This window comes from Cervus canadensis, chromosome 21 (genome assembly GCF_019320065.1).
Source record: "Cervus canadensis isolate Bull #8, Minnesota chromosome 21, ASM1932006v1, whole genome shotgun sequence".
Classification (NCBI taxonomy): Eukaryota; Metazoa; Chordata; class Mammalia; order Artiodactyla; family Cervidae; genus Cervus; species Cervus canadensis.
The window spans coordinates 22254569-22274263 of record NC_057406.1 but is presented as its reverse complement, the minus strand read 5'-3'; the positions used below and the strand labels follow the sequence as shown (position 1 = coordinate 22274263).

General features: G+C 45.0%; 1 protein-coding gene across 1 annotated transcript; it reads right to left on the bottom strand.

Annotated features, from left to right (window-relative positions):
- Positions 1–14214: 14214 nt before the first annotated feature.
- On the bottom strand, positions 14215–18899 carry CDKN1B (cyclin dependent kinase inhibitor 1B). Its single transcript, XM_043440993.1, has 3 exons — positions 18422–18899; positions 17740–17869; positions 14215–15582 (listed from the first exon to the last, which is right to left on the bottom strand). Exons 1-2 carry the CDS (start codon positions 18894–18896, stop codon positions 17748–17750), a joined length of 597 nt encoding a protein of 198 aa, XP_043296928.1. The 5' UTR covers positions 18897–18899; the 3' UTR covers positions 14215–15582; positions 17740–17747.
- Between the last annotated feature and the right edge of the window lie 796 nt (positions 18900–19695).

The following is a 19695-nucleotide window of genomic DNA, read 5'->3' as shown; positions in this document are numbered from 1 at the left end:
GTGTTTTATTTTATTTTACTGGCAAAGAGGAGGAAGAGAGGTGAAAGGCAGAAGAGAGGAAGGAAACAGAGAAGACAAGATGTGGGAGGTATTTCAGGTCTGGGTTTTGGCTGCAGCTGACACTTAGGGCTATTATTTTTGAGAAATATGAAAGCCTAACACCAAAGACTGAAGCAGAAACGACTGTGATTGGGGCTGTTACTTCAATTAGTTCCAAAGAACCCAAGTTGGGAGCTGAGATAATGAATAAACTGTGAGGAATCCATTTGCTAACACCTGTGAAAGCTTAATGGCCACAGACCAATGCTAGGTTATTATACCAGTTTAACCAGCAGAGGTCTCTGTTTTACTGATCTTCAGTTGAAGGGGGGGGGAACAATCCCCAGAGTTGTCCATTTTTATCATTGCTCTTTTTAAGTCTCTTTTCAAAAACAAATATGTAAATAGGGAATCACTAGGCCAAAGTACTTGTGAACACTGGATCTGGTTGCTCAGTCCAGATGAGCAACAAGATAAAATAAATAAAATGCTGGAATATGGAATCATTGAAGAAATGATTCCCTATTCATCCCTAGCTGTTCGCTAGCTTAGAAGCTTCACACCAACTGTACCAGCAGAGGGTAAAACATGGACTGGCCCATAAAACAACACATACAACTCATCATGACAATGAAGAGAATGCAAGCTGAACCCCTAGAATGTGGAGTGGAAGGGGGTCAGTTAGTTGATCAGCCAACACCAGGCCAGAGTACTTGCTTGGGTCCTCCTTCAAAACCAGAAATAAATCAGTTGTGACCAGCACGTGCTCTGACAGTACAAGGACTTCACATCTCTTTTACTTACTGAGATCAAAGCTTTAAAATGTGTTTACATTGTGTGTGTTGAGCAGCGGGCTTCCTCAGTGGCTCAGTGATAAAGAATCTGCTTGCAGAACAGGAGACCTGGGTTCAATCCCTGGGTCTGGAAGATCCCCTGGATGAGGGTGTGGCAACCTACTCCAGTCTTCCTGCCTGGAGAATTCCACGGACAGAGGAGTCTGGTGGGCAGGGTCGCAAAGAGTCAGACAGGACTGAAGTGACTTAGCGGGCATGCAGGCATGCTGAATACCCTCTCAAATAAATACAAAGGTGTGAGCCAGCACTTTTTTCCCCACACCTATTGGAATGATCCCAGTAGGAGACTAAGGGTTTTGACTAGAACGAGACAAAAGGAGGAAGTGAGAGAGTTTCACGGAAGCTTAATTGAAGTCTCTCTCTTCTGTTATCCAATGGTTTTCCATCGCTCTTGATGTAAAGTCCAAAATTAAAAGGCCATCACCATGTAGACTTGCCCATCACTCCAGTCCAAGCCCTTAGCCCTGCTGTCCCATTGGCTACATACCTGCCACCAACACCTTCTTTCACATCATCAAAGGCCTTCCTGGATTTGGGGCCTTGGGCAGGGCTCTGCCTGGACCACTCTTCTTTCAATTGGCCCCCACCACTAGGTGAGACCCTGTGTTCCAAACAGCATTCCTAGAGGGCAGCCACTACAACACAGGGGGCTGCAGAAGCAACACACAGAGGGATGGGTTTTTAAAAGCTTGTTTCTTTTTGGCGATTACAAGGCGGCCTGGGGAAAGTGTATGGACTTCTGCTTCCAGCCTGATCCCTCAACTGGACACCTCTGTGTGAAGCTCAGACTCTCAGAGCACAAAGCGGAAGCTCTGAGGTCCCTTCATAGCACTTATCATTCAGAACACTCACAGGTAACTGTGGTTGTGATTCCTTGTCCTAGCTTCCTCTAGCTTTATGAGGGCGAGGCTCCTATCTGTCATGTTGAAGACACAAAGCTTGGCCCTTAGAAGAGGCTCCATGATCTTCAGGCAGCAGTGAAGCAGTGTTTGGAACCACCAAGCGACCATTACATTATACCTTCACATGCCTTTTTCTGGTAAAATAATAAGTGTTCAGTGTTCAGGGGGCTTCCTTGGTGGTCCAGTGGTTAAGAAACTGACTTCCAATGCAGGGGAAGCAGGTTCGATCTCGGGTAGGGGAACTAAGATCCTGCATGCTGCACCACAACGAAGACCAGACCCAACAAAATAAATTAACTAATTAAAAAAAAACTCTCCTCTTTTGCTATATTTAAAATGGATAACCAATAAGGACCTACTGTAGAGCACATGGAACTCTGCTCAATGTTATGTGGCAGCCTGGATGGGAGGGGAGTTTGGAGGAGAATGGACACATGTATACGTGTGGCTGAGTCCCTTCACTCTCCTAAAACTATCACAACATTGTTTGTTAATCGGCTATACCCCAACACAAGATAAAAAGGTTAAATACATAAATAAATAAATGTTCAGTGTTCAGCCTACACTCTTGAACTATCATTTTCCTTCGACTCCGGTGAATATGTGGTTTGTGGCCAAAAAAAGGAATCTAGCTTCCTGGAAAATAACCTGATCCACAGGGATGGAAAGCGTGATCTGGACTAGGAAACAGGAATCTCTGAATTGTAAGCCAGAAGGAACCTATAAATCATCATGTTTAACTTCTCCACTTTACAGGAAATCATGGATTCAAATGTCCTCATCGGTCGAATGAAGACTGAACTCGGTGATCTCCCATCCCGGGTATTGTGAGATTTCTAAGTTCTGCCCCAGGTCAGTCCCATGGAGACTGACAGCTCAAGACTGGTCTACTCACTTGAAATTTAAAACGATCTCCCCAGCACTAGGTGCTAAGTAACTAAACTACGGCAGGGAGTTGATCTGTTTAATTTCAGACAGAATCCATAACTGTGCCAAAGTTCAAGGAATGTGAGGTTTGGGGTAATATTACCAATGGGATCCCATGTGGCAAAAAGATGGAAAAGGCTCAATTTTCCATGGCTTGTTAAGTTACCTGAGTTAATAGGAATGATATTTATACCTCGCTGATGTGCCCTGGAAGCAAAACCATATACCCAAACTCACACACTTCTCATAACTCATTCATGGATTTAACAATATCTGAAACTAAATAGAAAAATGGAGAGGATATGAACTCTAGAAATGCTTTGTTCCCTGCTAATGTCTGAAAAGAGACTGTGTGAGACAAAGAGAAACTTTTTTTTTTAACAAACTTACTCTGCGTTCAAGAATTATAAGGCTAGTTATTTTTCAAATTTGAAATTTCTTCATGTTTTTTCTCTTGTTAAAATCCATTCTAAAAAATACAACCAATAATGAAATGTCTACAGAGAAATCGCTTCATAATCTTATTCTCAAAAACTGAAGAGGTAATCTTTCAGACTGGGTCTATGCATGTGTGCATGTCTGTGTGCTACTGGCTCATTTGTGTCTGACTCTTTGCAACCCCATAGACTGTAGACCACCAGGCTCCTCTGTCCATGGGGATTCTCCAGGCAAGAATACTTGAGTGGGTTGATCCCCTTCTCCAGGGGATCTTCCCAACCCAGGGATCAAACCCCGGTCTCCTGCATTACAGGTAGATTCTTTACTATCTGAGCTACCAGGAATTTAAAAAATATTTTTACAAAACTGGAATCATACTATAAATATTGTTCTGTGCCAGGTTTAATACTATAAACTTTTCCTATTCATACATACAAAGCTACCTGGAGTGTTTTAGTAGCTGTAATCTGTGTCTTTTTTTATATATTCTATAGTTGGTTCAATCAAATAGTTAATCTTATAATCCTATATCAAAGGGAAGATTGGTTGTTTACTTTTTTTGTTTCCTTTTAAAGTTTAATATATAACTTAACAACAATCATTCTGGTAAATATATATTTAGTCACACTTGGCATGTGTGCTAAGTCGCTTCAGTCATGTCCCACTGTTTGTGACCCTATGGACTGTAGCCCACCAGGCTCCTCCGTCCATGGGATTCTCCAGGCAACAACACTGGAATGGGTTGCCATGCCCTTCTCCATGGGATCTTCCTGACCCAGGGATTGAACCCAAGTCTCATGTCTCCTGCATTGGCAGGCAGGTTCCTTACCACTGTACCACCTGGGAAGCCCATATTTAGTCACACATATAATTATTTTTATAAAGTAAATGTGTAGAACTGCTGAATCAAAGACTAAACCTACAGTAGATAACATAAAATGCAATATGTATGTGTGTATATGTGCGTGTAGGAGGGATTTAACCCGTTATTCACATGATTAGCTAAAATCTAATATTTATTCCATAATATTCTCTACTGATGGTGCTAGTGGTAGAGAACCCACCTGCCAATACAGGAGACATAAGAGATCTGGGTTCCATCCCTGGGTTGGGAAGGTCCCCTGGAGAAGGGCTTGGCAACCCACTCCAGTATTCTTGCATGGAGAATTCCATGGACAGAGGAGCCTGGCAGGATACAGTCCATGGGGTTGCACACAGTTGGACACGACTGAAGTGACTTAGCACAACACAGCACATTCTCTTCTGATTTGACATTTCATATTTATCGTTTAATAAATTCTGCTTGAAACTTTTTACAACAATAGAGAAAGTAAAGGGAAAGCCAGAATAAAGCAACGATTTTGAAGAAACTCAGATTATCTGACAATTTTGAAGAAATTCAGATTATCTAACGATTTTGAAGAAACTCAGATTATCTAACCATTTTGAAGAAACTCAGATTATCTAATGATATACAGCCATTAAAAGCAGGAATGGAAGAAAAAAAAAGCAGGAATGAGGAATTCCCTGGTGGTTTAATGATTAGGACTCTGTGCTCTCACTGCCCAGGGCTGCAGGTTCAGTCCCTGGTTGGGGAACTAAGAACCTGCAAGCTATATAATGGTGTGGCCAAAAAAAAAAAAAAAAGCAGGAATGAATGAAATGTGTTGACAAAGGTCGTTGCACTTGTTTTAAGAGGCTGATTCTGGGGACTTCTATGGGCAAAGTAAGGTGATGCCAAAAGCCAAAAATTAGATGGTGTGGATGAGAGGGATTTCTCACTCAACTTGAAAGGTACTCATGGCTTCCACAAATGCAAATTCCTTGCTACTTGATCTTCAGTGAAGCTGGGGAAAAAAATCACTCAGCTTTGGACAAAAGGGAGGGAAGCAAATGTCAAAATCTCAAGAAAGAATAATGGCCAACTTTGCATCTGAGAGATGCTAACCATAACTCTATTCACCCAAACTTACCTATTCTGCATATGACGTATCCTGTAACAGTCTCAAATTACAACTGAGCATGTCTTTTAAGAGTCTTTTGTATTTCCTTTTCTGAAAATTATGGTCACATACTTTGCTTACTTTTTTACTTTGTTTGCTTCTTCTCGTTGATTTGTAGAAATTATTTATCAGGGAAAGGAAGTCTTTGATATATAGGTTGCCAACATTTTCTCCAGTTTGCCATCGTCTTTTGTATGGGTGTGAGTGTTACTGACTTAGTACCACAAACAAATCTATACCAGGTCCTTTCCAAGATAATTAATGATGACCCTAAACCTCCCTGGAGGCTTAGACAGAAAAGAATCTGCCTGCAGTAAGCGGGACCCAGGTTCAACCCCTGGGTCAGGAAGATCCCCTGGAGAAGGAAATGGCTATCCACTCCAGTATTCTTGCATGGAGAATTCCATGGACAGAGGAGCCTGGCAGGCTACAGTCCACGGGGTTGCAAAGAGTTGGACACGACTTAAGTGATTAACACACTTTTCAAGCTAAACAAATGCCTTTTTGTTTTGTTTTGGCCTGGCCTGGGTGCATGGTTTGAAGGATCTCACTTATCCCATCAGGGACTGAACACAGACTATGGCAGTGAAAGCTAATTCTAACCACTAGGCTACCAGGGAACTCCCACATTAAACTCTACCATTTCAACCAGTTTTTACAATATATTCATTTTGTTCATTAAGTTACCACCCTCCCCTAAAATCATTTGTTTTTCTTAAGGGTAACAACAGCAGTCATTAAAAATGAGAAAATAAATTGACAAGGTTAGTATAGTGCTAGTTGTGGTTACTTGAGAATCTAAAATAAGAACTGGGTGTCTTGGGGAATTCCCTGGTGGCCCAGTGGTAGGACTCCAAGCTTCCACTGCAGGGGGCATGCGTTCAGTCCCTGGTCAGGGAACTAAGATCCTGCATGCCACATGGCGTGGACAAAAAAAAAAAAAACAACTGGCTGTCCTTATTAATTGTATATATTAACACAATGATTATTATTTATTATATACCAGGTACTGTGCTAATTACTGCACACACTTATGCCACCAAACAGTATTAACAATCCTTTGAGAGAACTATAAGCATCCTCATTATATAGCTAAAGAAATAGAAACTATAAAAGGTGAAAGTCTTAGTCACTCAGTCATGATCAACTCCTTGTGACCCCATGGACTGTAGTCTGCCAGGCTCCTCTGTCCAAGGAATTCTCCAGGCAAGAATACTGGAGTGGGTTGCCATTCCTTTCTCCAGGGGATCTTCCTAACCCAGGGATTAAACCCAGGTCTCCTGCATTGCAGGCGGATTCTTTACCACCTGACCCACCAGGGAAGGTGAAGTTACTTTCAAAATGGTCTTGCAGGGAGTAAGTTGGGTAACTCTATCCTGAAGAGTCTCATTTCAGAACCTCAAAAAAGATGGGATCCAGAGTCTTGTGAGATTCTTTTAGGTGGGACATGGGTGAACTTAAAAATTCTTCCAGGGGCTTCCCTGGTGGCTCAGCGGTAAAGAATCTGCCTGCCAATGCAGGAGACACGGGTTCCACCCCTGGTCTGGTGAGATCCCACACGCCTGGGAACAACTAAGCCCATGCACAACTACTGAGCCTGTGCTCTAGAGCCCGGGAACCATAACTACTGAAACCCAAACGGTCTACAGCCTGTGCTCCCAAAGCAGAGAAGCCACCACAGTGAGAAGCCTCTGGAATGAGAAGCCTGTGCACAACTAGAGAGTAGTCCCCTATCCCCACAAGTAGAGAAAATCCCACGCAGCTACAAAGACCCAGCACAGCCAAATAATTTTTTTTTAAAAATTTAAAAAAACAATTAACTATTAAAAAAATAAAATTCTTCCAGGATGGTGGTCTCTCCTTATCCAGATTTTCAACGTTCTCAGTTTCACTTAATCTCAGTTAACTGGGGTCCAGATATATTCAATGAAAAACTCTGGAAGTAATTCACAGATTTAAATTGCAGGGCCTTCTGAGTAGCATAATGAAATCTCTCAAGGGTCTGGCCCCATCCCACCCAGGACAAAAATCATCCCACTGTCTAACATAACTTCTCCTTCGTGTAGGAAAAAAGCAGTGTATACAGGCTTCAGTACTATCCTCAGACTCATACATCCACTAGGATAAGGGGGGACCACTGGAGTTGCATATTTATTTACTATTGTAGTTAATTACTGGAGAAGGAAATGGCAACCCACTCCAGTATGCTTGCCTGGAAAACCCCATGGACAGAGGAGGCTGGCAGGCTACAATCCATGGGGCTGCAAAGAGTCAGACAGGGCTGAGCACACACACACAGTTAATCACATGTAACATAAGATTTCCCATCTTAACCACTTTCAAGCATACAGTTCAGTGTCATTAAGTCCATTCTCATTGCTGTGCAGCCACCAACACCATGTTACTGTCTTTCGACTTTCTATGGTGAGCTTTCCATGCAGAACACTTCTATGTCACTGGGTTTATGAGTAAGAAGGCAAAGCCAGAATAATGATTTGGGGGAAACTCAGGTTATGGATTTTATATGTTGTGTCATACTTAGAAAGACCTTCCTCATTCCGAGATTATATTTTAAAAATTCTCTGAGATCTCTTTTGGTATGGCTATGGCTTCATTTTTTAAAAACAATTTTTCACTTTTTAATCCTTCAGGAATTTATCTGGTATGATGTGGGAGATAAAGATCCCACTTTATTTATATTTTAATGCAACAGGAATTATATTTGCAACTAGACGAAATTCATTTTAAATCCACCGGGTGAGGGAGAAAAGGCAAGGAAAAGAAGCCAGGAAAATTCTGAAAAAAAAGAAGTATAAAGGTACTGGTTGGGGTGTGGAGGATTAGTGCTACAAGTAATTGTAACTATTCTAAATTTACAGTAATTAAAGTAAAATGGTTCTCAGTGTTTAAACTGATTGAACAATGGAATGAAATAGAATGAGAAGAACTTAGAATTTAGGGCAAAGGTATAAATTTATTGCCATCTTTATCATGTTGAGTATTCCTACCCCGAAATATGGCACCTCTTTTCATTCGTTCAAATCTTCTAATAGAGATACAATCTTAGAATGAGAACACTTTCATCTCCCCACCACCCTCCTCTCTGCTGATAAGGGCTACTGAAAAGTTTCTCATGGAGACTTCATTTGGGGTCTAAATGTTTTTTTTCAGAGTCATTTTTAACATATTGAATTTCCCAGGTTCTCTACATAATGTGGAAAGCTGTGATCAAGTCTGATTTCATCAGACAGTGCACGCTCAGTCGTGTCTGACTCTTCCGGCACCAGTGGACTATAGCCCCCCAGGCTCCTCTGTCTATGGGATTTTCCAGGCCAGAATGCTGGAATGGGTTGCCATTTCTTCCTCCAGGGGACCTTCCCTCCCAGGGATCAAACCTGAGGCTCCTGAATCTCCTGCACTGGCAGGTGGATTCTTTTAGCACTGAGCCACAAAACTGTACCATATTTCCATAGTCTGGGCTCAAAACCAATACTATGTATTAAAGATTAAACAGTAGGTGTCGGGTGCTGGCAGATTTCTTTAAGGGTCCCTGAAGCCACTCTGGGCCTTGATTTAACTTGGGAAGTGAGAATGACAGCTAGCTGTTACCACCTACTCCTCAGTATTATCAGCCACCGATCTCAAAGATGGGGCTTCAAGTTACCAGGAATGTTGGTCTAGAACAGCAATGTCCAAATGAGAACATAATGAGTCACATCTATAAACTAAAACTGTCGAGTATCCACACACAAAAAAGGTAAAAAGAAAGAGATAAAATTAAATTTAATATTTTAAGCCAGTAACCAAAAATATGATTATTTCAACATGTAATACATATAAAAATTATTAATGAGATATTTAACACTTTTTTCATCCTAATTCTTGGAAGCCCTGAGTGTATTTCACATTTATAGCACACCTCAACTTGGACTAGTCACATTCACGTGCTCAACAGCCACATATGGCTTTTGGCTACCACAATGGATAGCATAACACTAGAAGACAGTAATGAGGGACTTCCCTGGTGGTCCAGAGGTTAAGATTTTCCCTTTTAACACAGGGGGTGCAGGTTTGATCTCTGATTGGGGAGCTAAGACCCACATGCCTTTTGGCCATAAAACAAAAGCAATATTGTGACAAATCCAAAAAAAAAAAAAAAAACTTTAAAAATGGTCCATATTTTTAAAAAAAAAAAAGAAGAAAGAAAAAAAAATGGTAATGAACGAGAAAAACTGCTTAATTTAGTAGAAATCCAGAAACTCTAAGACTGGAAATCCACTGTCTCAAAGGTCTGGAACAGACTTACAAAATCACTAGTCCTAATATTCACTTGCTATTTGAATCTTTCCCGCTATTTCCCTATCTATTAAGGGGCCACGGAGACTAGGACTTGACTAGGACTTCCAGGAACGAGATCACTGCTTCCTGAGGCTAACCAGTCTCTTGGGGTGGGGGCGGGGGGAGGCATTTTAACATCAAAAATTCCTTGCTAAGGGCACAAGGAGACTGGTTGATGGTGGTCTGAAGAGCTTAGGTGGTTTGGGCTAACCTTATGGGGTTAGTGAGGTTAGGAAGTGTTGGAGAAGTTTAGTAGTAAAAAAAAAAAAAAATGGACTGTAGGTTGGACAGAATAGGAACTGTTACACTGAAGGCTGGGGCTGGATATCTGGTTAATCATCAGGTACACTGCCACAAAAATAAGAGGGAAAACAACTGTATGTATGCTAACTTCACTAATCTGAAAATACAGTAATTTGGAGAATAATCCGAATTATCATAAACTTTCAAAATTTTCACAGTAAAACATAACTGGGATAGAAATTAATGAAGGATATCATTTGCATTAGGCCTGTAATACAAATAACAGTATCCTACATGGTAAAGAAAGAATTCATTTCAGACTCAAAAATCAAAAGCCCTTTCAGTCTCAATCTCTACCTCGATTTTAACATTTTCCTTATTCAAAAACACCCTAGAAATCAGAGACAGAAAGCAATTTCCCCCCACAAATTCAGTAAAAATGACATTGCCTGAATCTTGAGGGATTCCGACTGGATGACCTTTGAAATAATACATTTTTGCTATAGATGTATTTCTTCGGTTTCTTACCACTGCCCACCCCCACCCCCCGCACCCAGCCTCCTAGGAAATGATACGGTCTACTTTTCCAGGCCACCTTCACTTCCCCGCCCCCCGCCCTTCCCGATGCTTCCCCAAGGCAGGGGAAAGGTGCGTCTTCTCTAGGGATCCTGCCAGCGCCTCCCAGTCCCATTGGCCAGCAGCCGGGGAAACGACGCGCCCTGGACATCCATTAACGTTTTTATATTACACTGTGCCCCAGCCCAAGCGTCTCCAGATTGTTTACTGCGACCCCACGCCCCCCGACCCGCTCGCACACTGTCAACCGCTCTTAGGAGGAAAATTGGGGACTAGAAACTCGGCCCCTCAACACACCTTCCTCCCGGCTACACAAAACCGGCTACAACACCCCACCTCCGGCCGCCGAAGTAGCTTTCATCACACGATCTGGGGCGCAGTAGTTTTTTTTTTTCCCTCGAGAAAACAAGCGTCCCAAGGAAAAAAAAAATTCAAACTGCCCTCGCGGGCCAATGGGAAAGAAGCGAGAGGAGGGCGGAGCCAGCGGGGCGGGGCGGGCGCCGGGGCTGGTACCGCAGGGGATGCGTAAAAACACGGCGGGCGCACGGTTTGGGGTGTTTTTTTTTTTTTCCTCCAAAACTAGCTAAAAGCCCGAGACTCCGCCCGAAGCTGCAGCCTCTCGGATCCACCTTAAATCTTCAGTGGACTCGGCGCCGGGGTCAGTGGGCGCAGCCAATGCCAATCAAGTTTACAACCACCAGCACAGGAGGGGGAAAAAAAGAGAAAAAAAAAAAATAATCTGCAAGTTCTCGGGTCCGCACACACACTCGCGGGGAGGCACGCACACATGTCCACAAGCACACAAAAGGCAGGAGGGGGTGGGGGCCGGGTGCCAAAGAGGGACGGGGGACGTGTCCGCAGATCTCTCGCTCGACGCGAAGCGCCCGTGGCCCCGTGCGCTCAGGGAAGGCGCGCGGGAAGCGCGGCCCGGCCCGAGCGCCATGATGGTGGCCGCGGTTTGGAGCCCATTTTTTTCTGGCGGGGGAGCTGCAATGATGCAATCCCCCGGCCCCGCTGTCCCCCGGCTGCGCGCCCTTCTCCCGGCCTTTTCTTCGCCTTCCTTTTGAGGCGCGTCGATGTTTCGCGCCCAGCCCGCCTCTACTCCTTTTTGTACTTTTCAGTTATTGATTCCTGCCTCCCTCTTGTGTGTGTTCCCACGCGGGACAGGCCCAGCACGCGGAGAGGCCCCCCCAGTCCACGGGGCCTCGAATTGACGTGTGAAGCCTACACTTTCGGTTCTGCGGGGTCCCGGCTGGCGCTGACCCCACCCTGCCCCACCCCCACGCCAGCCGAGATACAGGCGGTGCCACCGCCCCCACGCCGACACCCGGGGGAAGGGAGGGTCAAGCGTGACCGTGGACCCTCTTGCCCTCCCCCACTGCGCAGGATTTTTACCTTAAGTTTGGCCGGGAGGCAGGGGAGCGAGCATAGGGTGTGGCCCAGGTGAAAAACTTGGCAAACTTAAAAAACTCGTAGTCTGGAAAACATCAGATCCTAGATGAGTTTTTAAAACACTTTTTTTCCCAGTCAGAAAAAGCTTCGGAAGAACAAGTGTATACGCTAACAAGGGTGAAGATGAAATGGCGAAGGCAACGTTCCTCGGCATCCGGGAAAGGTCCCGGCGCGCGGCCGGTGGGCGCACCGTGGCCTCAAAGGCCGCGCGCCCCGCTCCCCTCCTGTAGATTTCCACGGTCCCCTTCGTCTCCAATCACGCCCCTGAACTCACAGTTTCCTAGTTCTTCCCTGCCCTGCCCTGATCCCCCTCACTGGGCAGCAGGGATGCGACCGGGGGACTTGCTAGAGCGGGTGTAAGTGAGGAAGCGACCCCCGCGAGCGGCAGCGGCGCTCGGCCCCTCTAGCGCGCGGCTGCGGCCCTCCTGGGCCGCCGGCGAGCCGAGAAGCCTTTCGAAATGCGCGGGGCTGCGGATCATTGGAGCCTGGGGTGGGGGTGGGAGCGGACTGCTGCCCTGGAGGGTCCACGAATTCGGAAAGGTTCTCCCCTCCGCTCACATATCCCCAGCGCCCTGGAGTTGGCGGGGTACTGATGGACAGGGTCTGATTGTGGAGAGCAATGGGGGTTTTCGCTTCTTTCTGAGCCCAGAGGGGAGATGATGAGAGAGGCAAGTTTCGGAGAAACCGCCCAGCCCAGCTGTGCGGGCCGAGGCGCAGCCGCCCTTCACGGCCTCTGGGTGCCCGGGGCGCGGGAACTGCGCTCAGCGATCCGGGAGGTGCGGGAGCCGCCGGTAGCAGACGAGGAGCTAGACTTGATAGTTTTTTCTTGCCGAGGCTCCGGCCAGCCCGACCCCGCAACTGCCGCGGCGGGCGATCGTAGGGCTGCGGCTCAGGGCGGAGAGACCACGGCGCGGTGGCCCGAGTAGCCGGGTGGGGGGTGCCTGGCGCTGGCGGCCGCATCCCCTCGGAGTGACGCCCGCGGCGGACCAGGCAGTCCGGGGTCGGGGAGAGAACGGTCAGAATCTCGGGGACACGTTTAGAGACTTGACGCAGAACGGGCGAAGGACCGACACGATGACTTTAGGGGCTGCGTTCCTGAGAACGTGCCTGGCGCGACGAGCATCCACTTCTTTCTGGCCCTGTACTCCTAAAACGCAATCTCTAAAAATTCGCATTAACGATGCCTCTTGGAGAAAGAAACGGGGGTGGGGGGTAGAAGCAGCTTTTAGAAGAGGATTTTTGCCCCCCCCATCTGTTAGAAACACGTTTTAAAGTACTCTTTTTGGCTCAGAGAGACTTTATTTCATTATTTCCTGACTCTCCACTCCTTCCTCCCCATTTTGAATTGTTTTTCTTGCTTTCTCAGTCTCTTCCTGAAAAACACCCTGCCTTCGTGTTTTGAATAGAATCACAAAAACACCTTTAGTCTTTAATTAAAATAATACCCCAACTTGGAAGATGTGGCCCAGCCACCAAAGGACCTACTTTTCCCTTCCCGGCAGTCGAAGACAGACAATCCTGGGTTTTTTTTTTTTTTTTTTTGGATAAGCAATTTCGGGTCAAAATAAGCTGAAATTATCTTGTTTAGAGCCCCCTTTGAGGTGCAATAAATTAAATGCAACTATTCAAGAGAAACTATTTAATCCAAATCCAGATTTTTGCGATTTAACAATTTGCAGATTCCTAAAAAAAATAATTTACTTTTACACCTTAGCCACATCTTCTAAGAGAATTTTAAATTAGAGGGATTATCTTAGTAAATCTGACTTTAAGATGCTGTTTAACTTTATTTAAATAAAAAATAACTTTGCTATGTGGATATGGGACCCCCAAACCCTCAGATTTGGTATTCAGATTAACCAGTTTAAGGTTGTGTAGAGTGTAACCAGGAAATCTAGAAATTGAGAAATTGGTGTATGATGGCCAGTTAAATTTTAAGGATACCTGTTCTATCTAAATTAGTGTGGAATGCACGCCCCTTTCTAAAGGACCTATATATCTGAATATTTTGGAAGAGAGGTGTAGCTTAGAGGGTCTTAACAATTGCTCTAGTTCCTTACAACATTGTGTGTAAATACAGAATTTAGAGAAGTCACCATGTTAGTTTCATTTTCAATCCTGCAAGTGTGTGATCAGTCTACACTTATATAAGAATTTTTGGTTCTGACACATTCATATTCTAGAAGATATAAATATTACCATCTTATTAATATGAAAATGTGGCTTTCCCACTTTCCACTTCTAAAGTTTTGTCCACCCATACAGAACTAAGTGGAAATGCATTACTACTACATTCGGTCCTACATAAACATCATCTGAGTGGTAGGCCTGAATTATCTAGGTATTTGCCACTTCATATTACATTTGTGGAAATGACTAGAATGCTAAGTCGAACACCTCAAGCTTAGTAAGGTATATTTATACACAGTTCAACTCAACAAATAGCTCTGGAAGTTTTCTTTATTGATTACTTGATGTGTAACAATAATTGGCGTCTTTTTCACACATTACAAAAAATTATACTTGGCTCAGTATGCAACCTTTTAAGCATAGCCATATTATTTAACAGAAGAACAGAAGAAGGGGAAAAACCTACTCTACTCAATACAGCATTTACAAATGCACAAAACATGCCACTTTGGCTTGTATATTGTCTAGATTAAAAAAAAAATCTCTTTTTAACATAAATAAGTTAGTATAATTTTCAGTGTCTTTACAGAGTTATGTACACAGGTACACTTCAAATGGTTTTGTTTCATACACATACACAGGCAATGTAAAAATACTGTTTAAAGATGTAGCATCCATTTTGCCTACCCACGGGTGCTTTTCTCTATATTCACTTTTCCTTTAAAAATACCACTATCCTTTGGACAAATTAAGAAACAGAATGAGAAGCTGTAAATTAAAAATTATTTCATTATTTTTTATGTCAAGTTACTTACAGATCTTTAAAAATATCCAAGGATTTAGAATTATTTTGACTGTGTCTACACACCCTGAAGTGAAAAGAAAATTAAGAAATGTTCTCAAAAATCTGATAAAAATTAAACGGTTAATTCTGAGCATTCAGAACACTCCCCACATACATGCCAGAGTTTTGCTCAGAGGTACCTGGAGTGATTACCAGACTGCTGAATACTGGTAAATTCCAACTGTAAGGGAGACTAGTGGGGAGCACTGAGGAGTCTTTTGTTGTTGTTTAAAAAAAAAAAAAAAAAAGCCATTTGCTACTACATAACGGAATCATCAGAGCTCCCAAATGAGGAAACACTTCATGTAAAAATAAATAGCAATTATCTGCAGCCAGTGTTCAAATTTGGATGATTTTTTAAAATGAAATATCAGTTTTCATTGAAAGGGACATTACATCTTTAAAGAAAATAATTCAAACCCTTCCCCTAAACTGCTTCTCTTCATGCAAGTCAAATATTTTTGTCCTTGCTCTAAATCGAAGCAAGCTCTTCAACCGCCCCCGCCCCCCCCCATGCCAATTCCTCAGTCCCCCTCCTCCCCGGCCCTCCCTTCCCCAAAGTTTCTGTGCTACATAAAAAGTAAAAACTATATACACAGGTAGTACAATGAAGCAAATAAGGAAAAACCTAATTGCACAATGCTACATCCAATGCTTTTAGAGGCAGATGACTTAAGAGTGCCTAAAACTTTAGTGTTATTAAGTCTGTTGCTGCTCAGTGCTTGTCAAGGTTGTCCATTCTTGGAGTCAGATATGTATTTCAAATTTTTAATTTATATCTTCCTTGCTTCATCAAGCAGTGATGTATCGGATAAACAAGGAAACATACTCATATTCTGCAAAAGAAACAAGGAGAAGGAATTAGAAGAAAAAGCACTAGAATAACATTGCCAATATATTACCGGAATTATTTTGTTACTGTTTTAGCTGGGAAATACCTGAGCAATGGGAAAGAACGAACATACTAAAAGCTGGTGACTAGAGTCATCTCCAACCAACATTTATCTCACTGGCATTTCACTCTCCCCTGTGCTATAGGTTTTTGTCTACAACAGTAGTATTCAACAGTGGGTAATTTTGCTGCCTGCCCTTCGCCACCCGCCCCCCCCCCGGGGGGACATTTGGCAATGTCTGGAGACATTTTGCTTGTCACACTGGGTATGACTGGAGCAGTTACTATTGGCATGTGCTTCAAGAGATCAGGGATGCTGCCAGAACATTCTACAATGCCCGGGACAGCCTCCCTCAACAAAGAATTATTCGGCCCCAAATGTCAGCAGTGCAGAGGTTGAGAAACCCTGGTCTAGAGAATTGGGGTCAAAGATACTGAGAAAGAACAGACATGGGAAAATTCAGAAACCATTAACACTTAAGAGTAGCAGAATTTTCTGTTTGAAAAATAACTGGCAATGATACTTATAAAGTATCTCCAAAGAAAATTCTATTCACTTTTTTTTTCCTCAAACTCTTCTAGTCTTAGTCATATGTAGAAATAGACACATGAATGCTTATGAATAGGTCCTTACTACGATTTCCTGTATTCTCTGAACTGGCAATATTTACTAACAAGTGCTTCTCGGTTTGCAAGAATGGAGCCAGATCAAAACTCAGCAGGTCTGATTTGCTCATCTGACGACCTATGCCACAAGTCACAAACCAAGAGCTGCAGGTGTTAAGGTTACTTCAGAAATCATTTTCATCCAATTTACCTACTTCATATATATAAGCTGTGACGTAGAGGTTTCATAGCACTGTTTCATATAAGCTCTGAAAAATAGCAGGTCTATGTAGCCAAGTCCTATATATGACACTGATTTAAAAACACAAAACTTGAACCTCACCTTTATCCTTTTTAAAATTTTTATAGGTGAGGATTTTAAAAGTTAGTGTAAACATTTCTTAGGATCTCTTTATATGCTAGGCTAGTGAGAGTGTTTGGGCAGAGAAAGAAGGACATAGTTATTGTAAGAAGTTTACAAACTATGAATATGTGTAGTTTGATCCTTAAGAAGACCAATCCATGTAAAGCTGGGGGTTGATTATTCAAATTAGCTTTTCATGTTGAACATATTTTAGTAGATGGCAAAAATCTCCACTTCTAATGTTGGGGGTACACCTACCCCTGCCAGCCCTGATAACTACTCTCCATTTCCTCTAAAGCACCCAGCTTCTCCTGTTATAGCATGATTAGCATACACATGCTGACGTGTTCCTGGATTGCTTACGCTGGCAGAGTCACTCTAACTTCTGCTTTGCAACTTCAGTGTTATCAGAAATTCCGCAGGAACCTTAGTATTTTTGAGCCTTCCATTTCAGTTTTATTTTTTTAAACACACAGGTTCCTTCTCCATCCCCCAAACTCATCAGAAGCCAGAGAGAGTGAGAGCGTATGAAAATGATAAAGACAAAAGAAAGTCACATATTTCTCTTGTCACATTTCTAACTATTATCTGGATATGAACCACTTTTTCAGTGAGGAAAAGTGCCTCACTTTTCCCTCAAAGTTTGAATTAAATCATTTATTTGCCATTTTTGCCCATGGAGAGCTCAAAATCTGTTACTGAGTCAACGTGGTCCTCTGGGAGATGAATTCTCATGAAGTGGGATGGAGGCAGACCCCCGCTCCTGCTCAGATGGAAAAAGAACCTATTGTTCTGGACATGTTTTGATGGCACCTTCAGGGAACTGACCTTCCTACTCACAGAGCCTTGGTTACAAGTACTTGCTTGGGACACTTGCTCTGATCAGTTGGTGCTTCAAAGGAAAATAATCTCAGGAGGTGAAAACTGGGAAGAACTACAATACCCCACCCCCCCCACTGATTCCCAGTCTTCCCCATTCCTACTTTTTTGTCCTCCCAAAACATAAAACAAAAGCCCACAAGTTTTCATTGCCAGCCACCACTGAGATCGGGTTATCTTGGGGCTTGAAAGCACATGAGTTCCTGCAACCCGATTGGGGTGTCACTTATCTGCTCCAAGTCATCAACCCACCGAGTAGTTTACGTCTGACGCCTTCTGAGGCCGGGCTTCTTGGGCGTCTGCTCCACTGAACCGGCGTTGGGGGAACCGTCTGAAACATTTTCTTCTGTTCTGTTGGCTCTTTTGTTTTGAGGAGAGGAATCTAAGGGCAAGAGGGAATTTTAAAAAGAACACACACAAACAATCATTATTAGAAAAAAACAATGGCCGACAGAAGTGAGCCCAAGAGTCAGGGGACAAAAAACCCACCACCTCCACCCACAATCCTGGGTCCGTCATTCCCCGTGGCCTTTAAGGGCACAAAATGAGGTTGTTTTCACATAACAGAAAGTGTATTTTCTACGCTCCAAAGCTCTCTCTCCAAAGCGAAGGAGGAGGCAGTTGATAAACATCCCAACCTTGTCACATACCTACCGCTGTCTAGCTGGGAGGAGCGGCGATGTTTTCAGTTAGAGAAATGATCAGATAACACAATCTCAAGCTTCTGACTTAAAAGTCATAAACAGACAAGCACGCAACTAAATAAACAGCATGTACAACATCACAGTAGGAAAGTGCGCTCCCCCCGCCTCCGCCCCAAAAGCTAAGTCAGAACGCGCTGAAAAGAAAGCTGCGGTTAAAGACCCTCAAGCAGGGGAAGGAGCGCGGCAGACAGACAGGGACAGACATTTTACACATCGGAAAGGGTCATTACCGTCAGCGGCAGGTCGCTTCCTTATCCCAGGGCACTGCTCCGCTAACCCGGTCTGGCTGTCCGGGGCATCAGTCTTCTGATCGACCAAATGCGTGTCCTCTGGGTTTGCCTGAGACCCAAGTAAAGGCACCGCCGGGCGGGCCCCGCTGGCATCCTGGCCTTCCTGCGCCGGCACCTTGCAGGCGCCTTTGGGTGGCCGCGGCGGTCTGTAGTAGAACTCGGGCAGGCTGCCCTTTTCCACCTCCTGCCACTCGTACTTGCCCTCCAGGGGCTTGTGATTCTGAAAATCAAAATTCCACTTGCGCTGGCTGGCCTCTTCCATGTCTCTGCAGTGCTTCTCCAAGTCCCGGGTTAACTCTTCGTGATTGACCGGGCCAAAGAGGTTTCTGCAAGCCGAGGGCTTGGGGTACTCCGCCTGTCTGGCGTCCATCCGCTCCAGGCTCGGGCTCCCGTTAGACACTCGCACGTTTGACATCTTCCTCCCGGGGGGTGGGGTGGGGGTGGGGGGTCTCGGCGACTGAGGCTCTCGCGCGCGCGCTCTCTCTCTCTCGCCAAACAAAACCGAACAAAACAAAACGCCCCGACCCAGCCCGAGCCCCTCTTTATAAGCCTTGCGCCGGCCCCTGGAGCCAAGAGAAACAAACGCGAGCCGAGTCAGCGCCCGAGCTTCTAGGCGCGCGCGGGGCTGGGGGAGGGGGCGAGGGGCAGCCCCCCGGGGCCAGGCAGCCCCGATCCCGGCCGATCAAGCGGGAGGGCGGGGAGCGGAGGGGAGGGGAGCCGAGCGCCGCCGGGACAGGAGGGGGCAGAGCCGCACCGAGTCCGGGCCGCCGAGAGCCCGCGGGTCCCGCCGCCCGAGCGCCCTCTCCAAACCTTGCGGGCGTCGCGGAGTCGCGGAGCGGCGAGAGAGTGAGCCCAGTGGAAAACAGGGAGGAAGAAAAAAAAACACCCCCGAAAAGACGAGCCCCCTTTTTGGAGTTGCCCAATATGGCGGTGGAAGGGAGGCTGACGAGGGAGAAGATGATTGACACCGCGAGTCTATTTAAACAGAGGAGGAGATCATTGGTCGCGGCGCCGGGAGCCGCCCCGCCGAGGCTGGCGAACGCGGCCTTAAGGTGGCCCTGCCGCGCCTCCCCGCCTCCCGGGCGCGCCGCCGCGGCCGCCGCCGCTGAGCGCGCGGCCGGGACCCGGGGCTGGTCGCGTGACTGCGGGAGGCGCACGGCTTGCCAGCAGACCTGCTCCGGCTGGCCTCGGAGAAATTACAAATAAGACAAACA

Bases quoted from the DNA above. Each gene is read 5' to 3' on its own strand.
- CDKN1B (XM_043440993.1), bottom strand. From the start codon at position 18,896: ATGTCAAACGTGCGAGTGTCTAACGGGAGCCCGAGCCTGGAGCGGATG. The intron at 17,870-18,421 runs GTAATGACCCTT...TCTTGCCCTTAG, and splicing joins GAAGCGACCTGCCGCTGACG to ATTCCTCTCCTCAAAACAAA.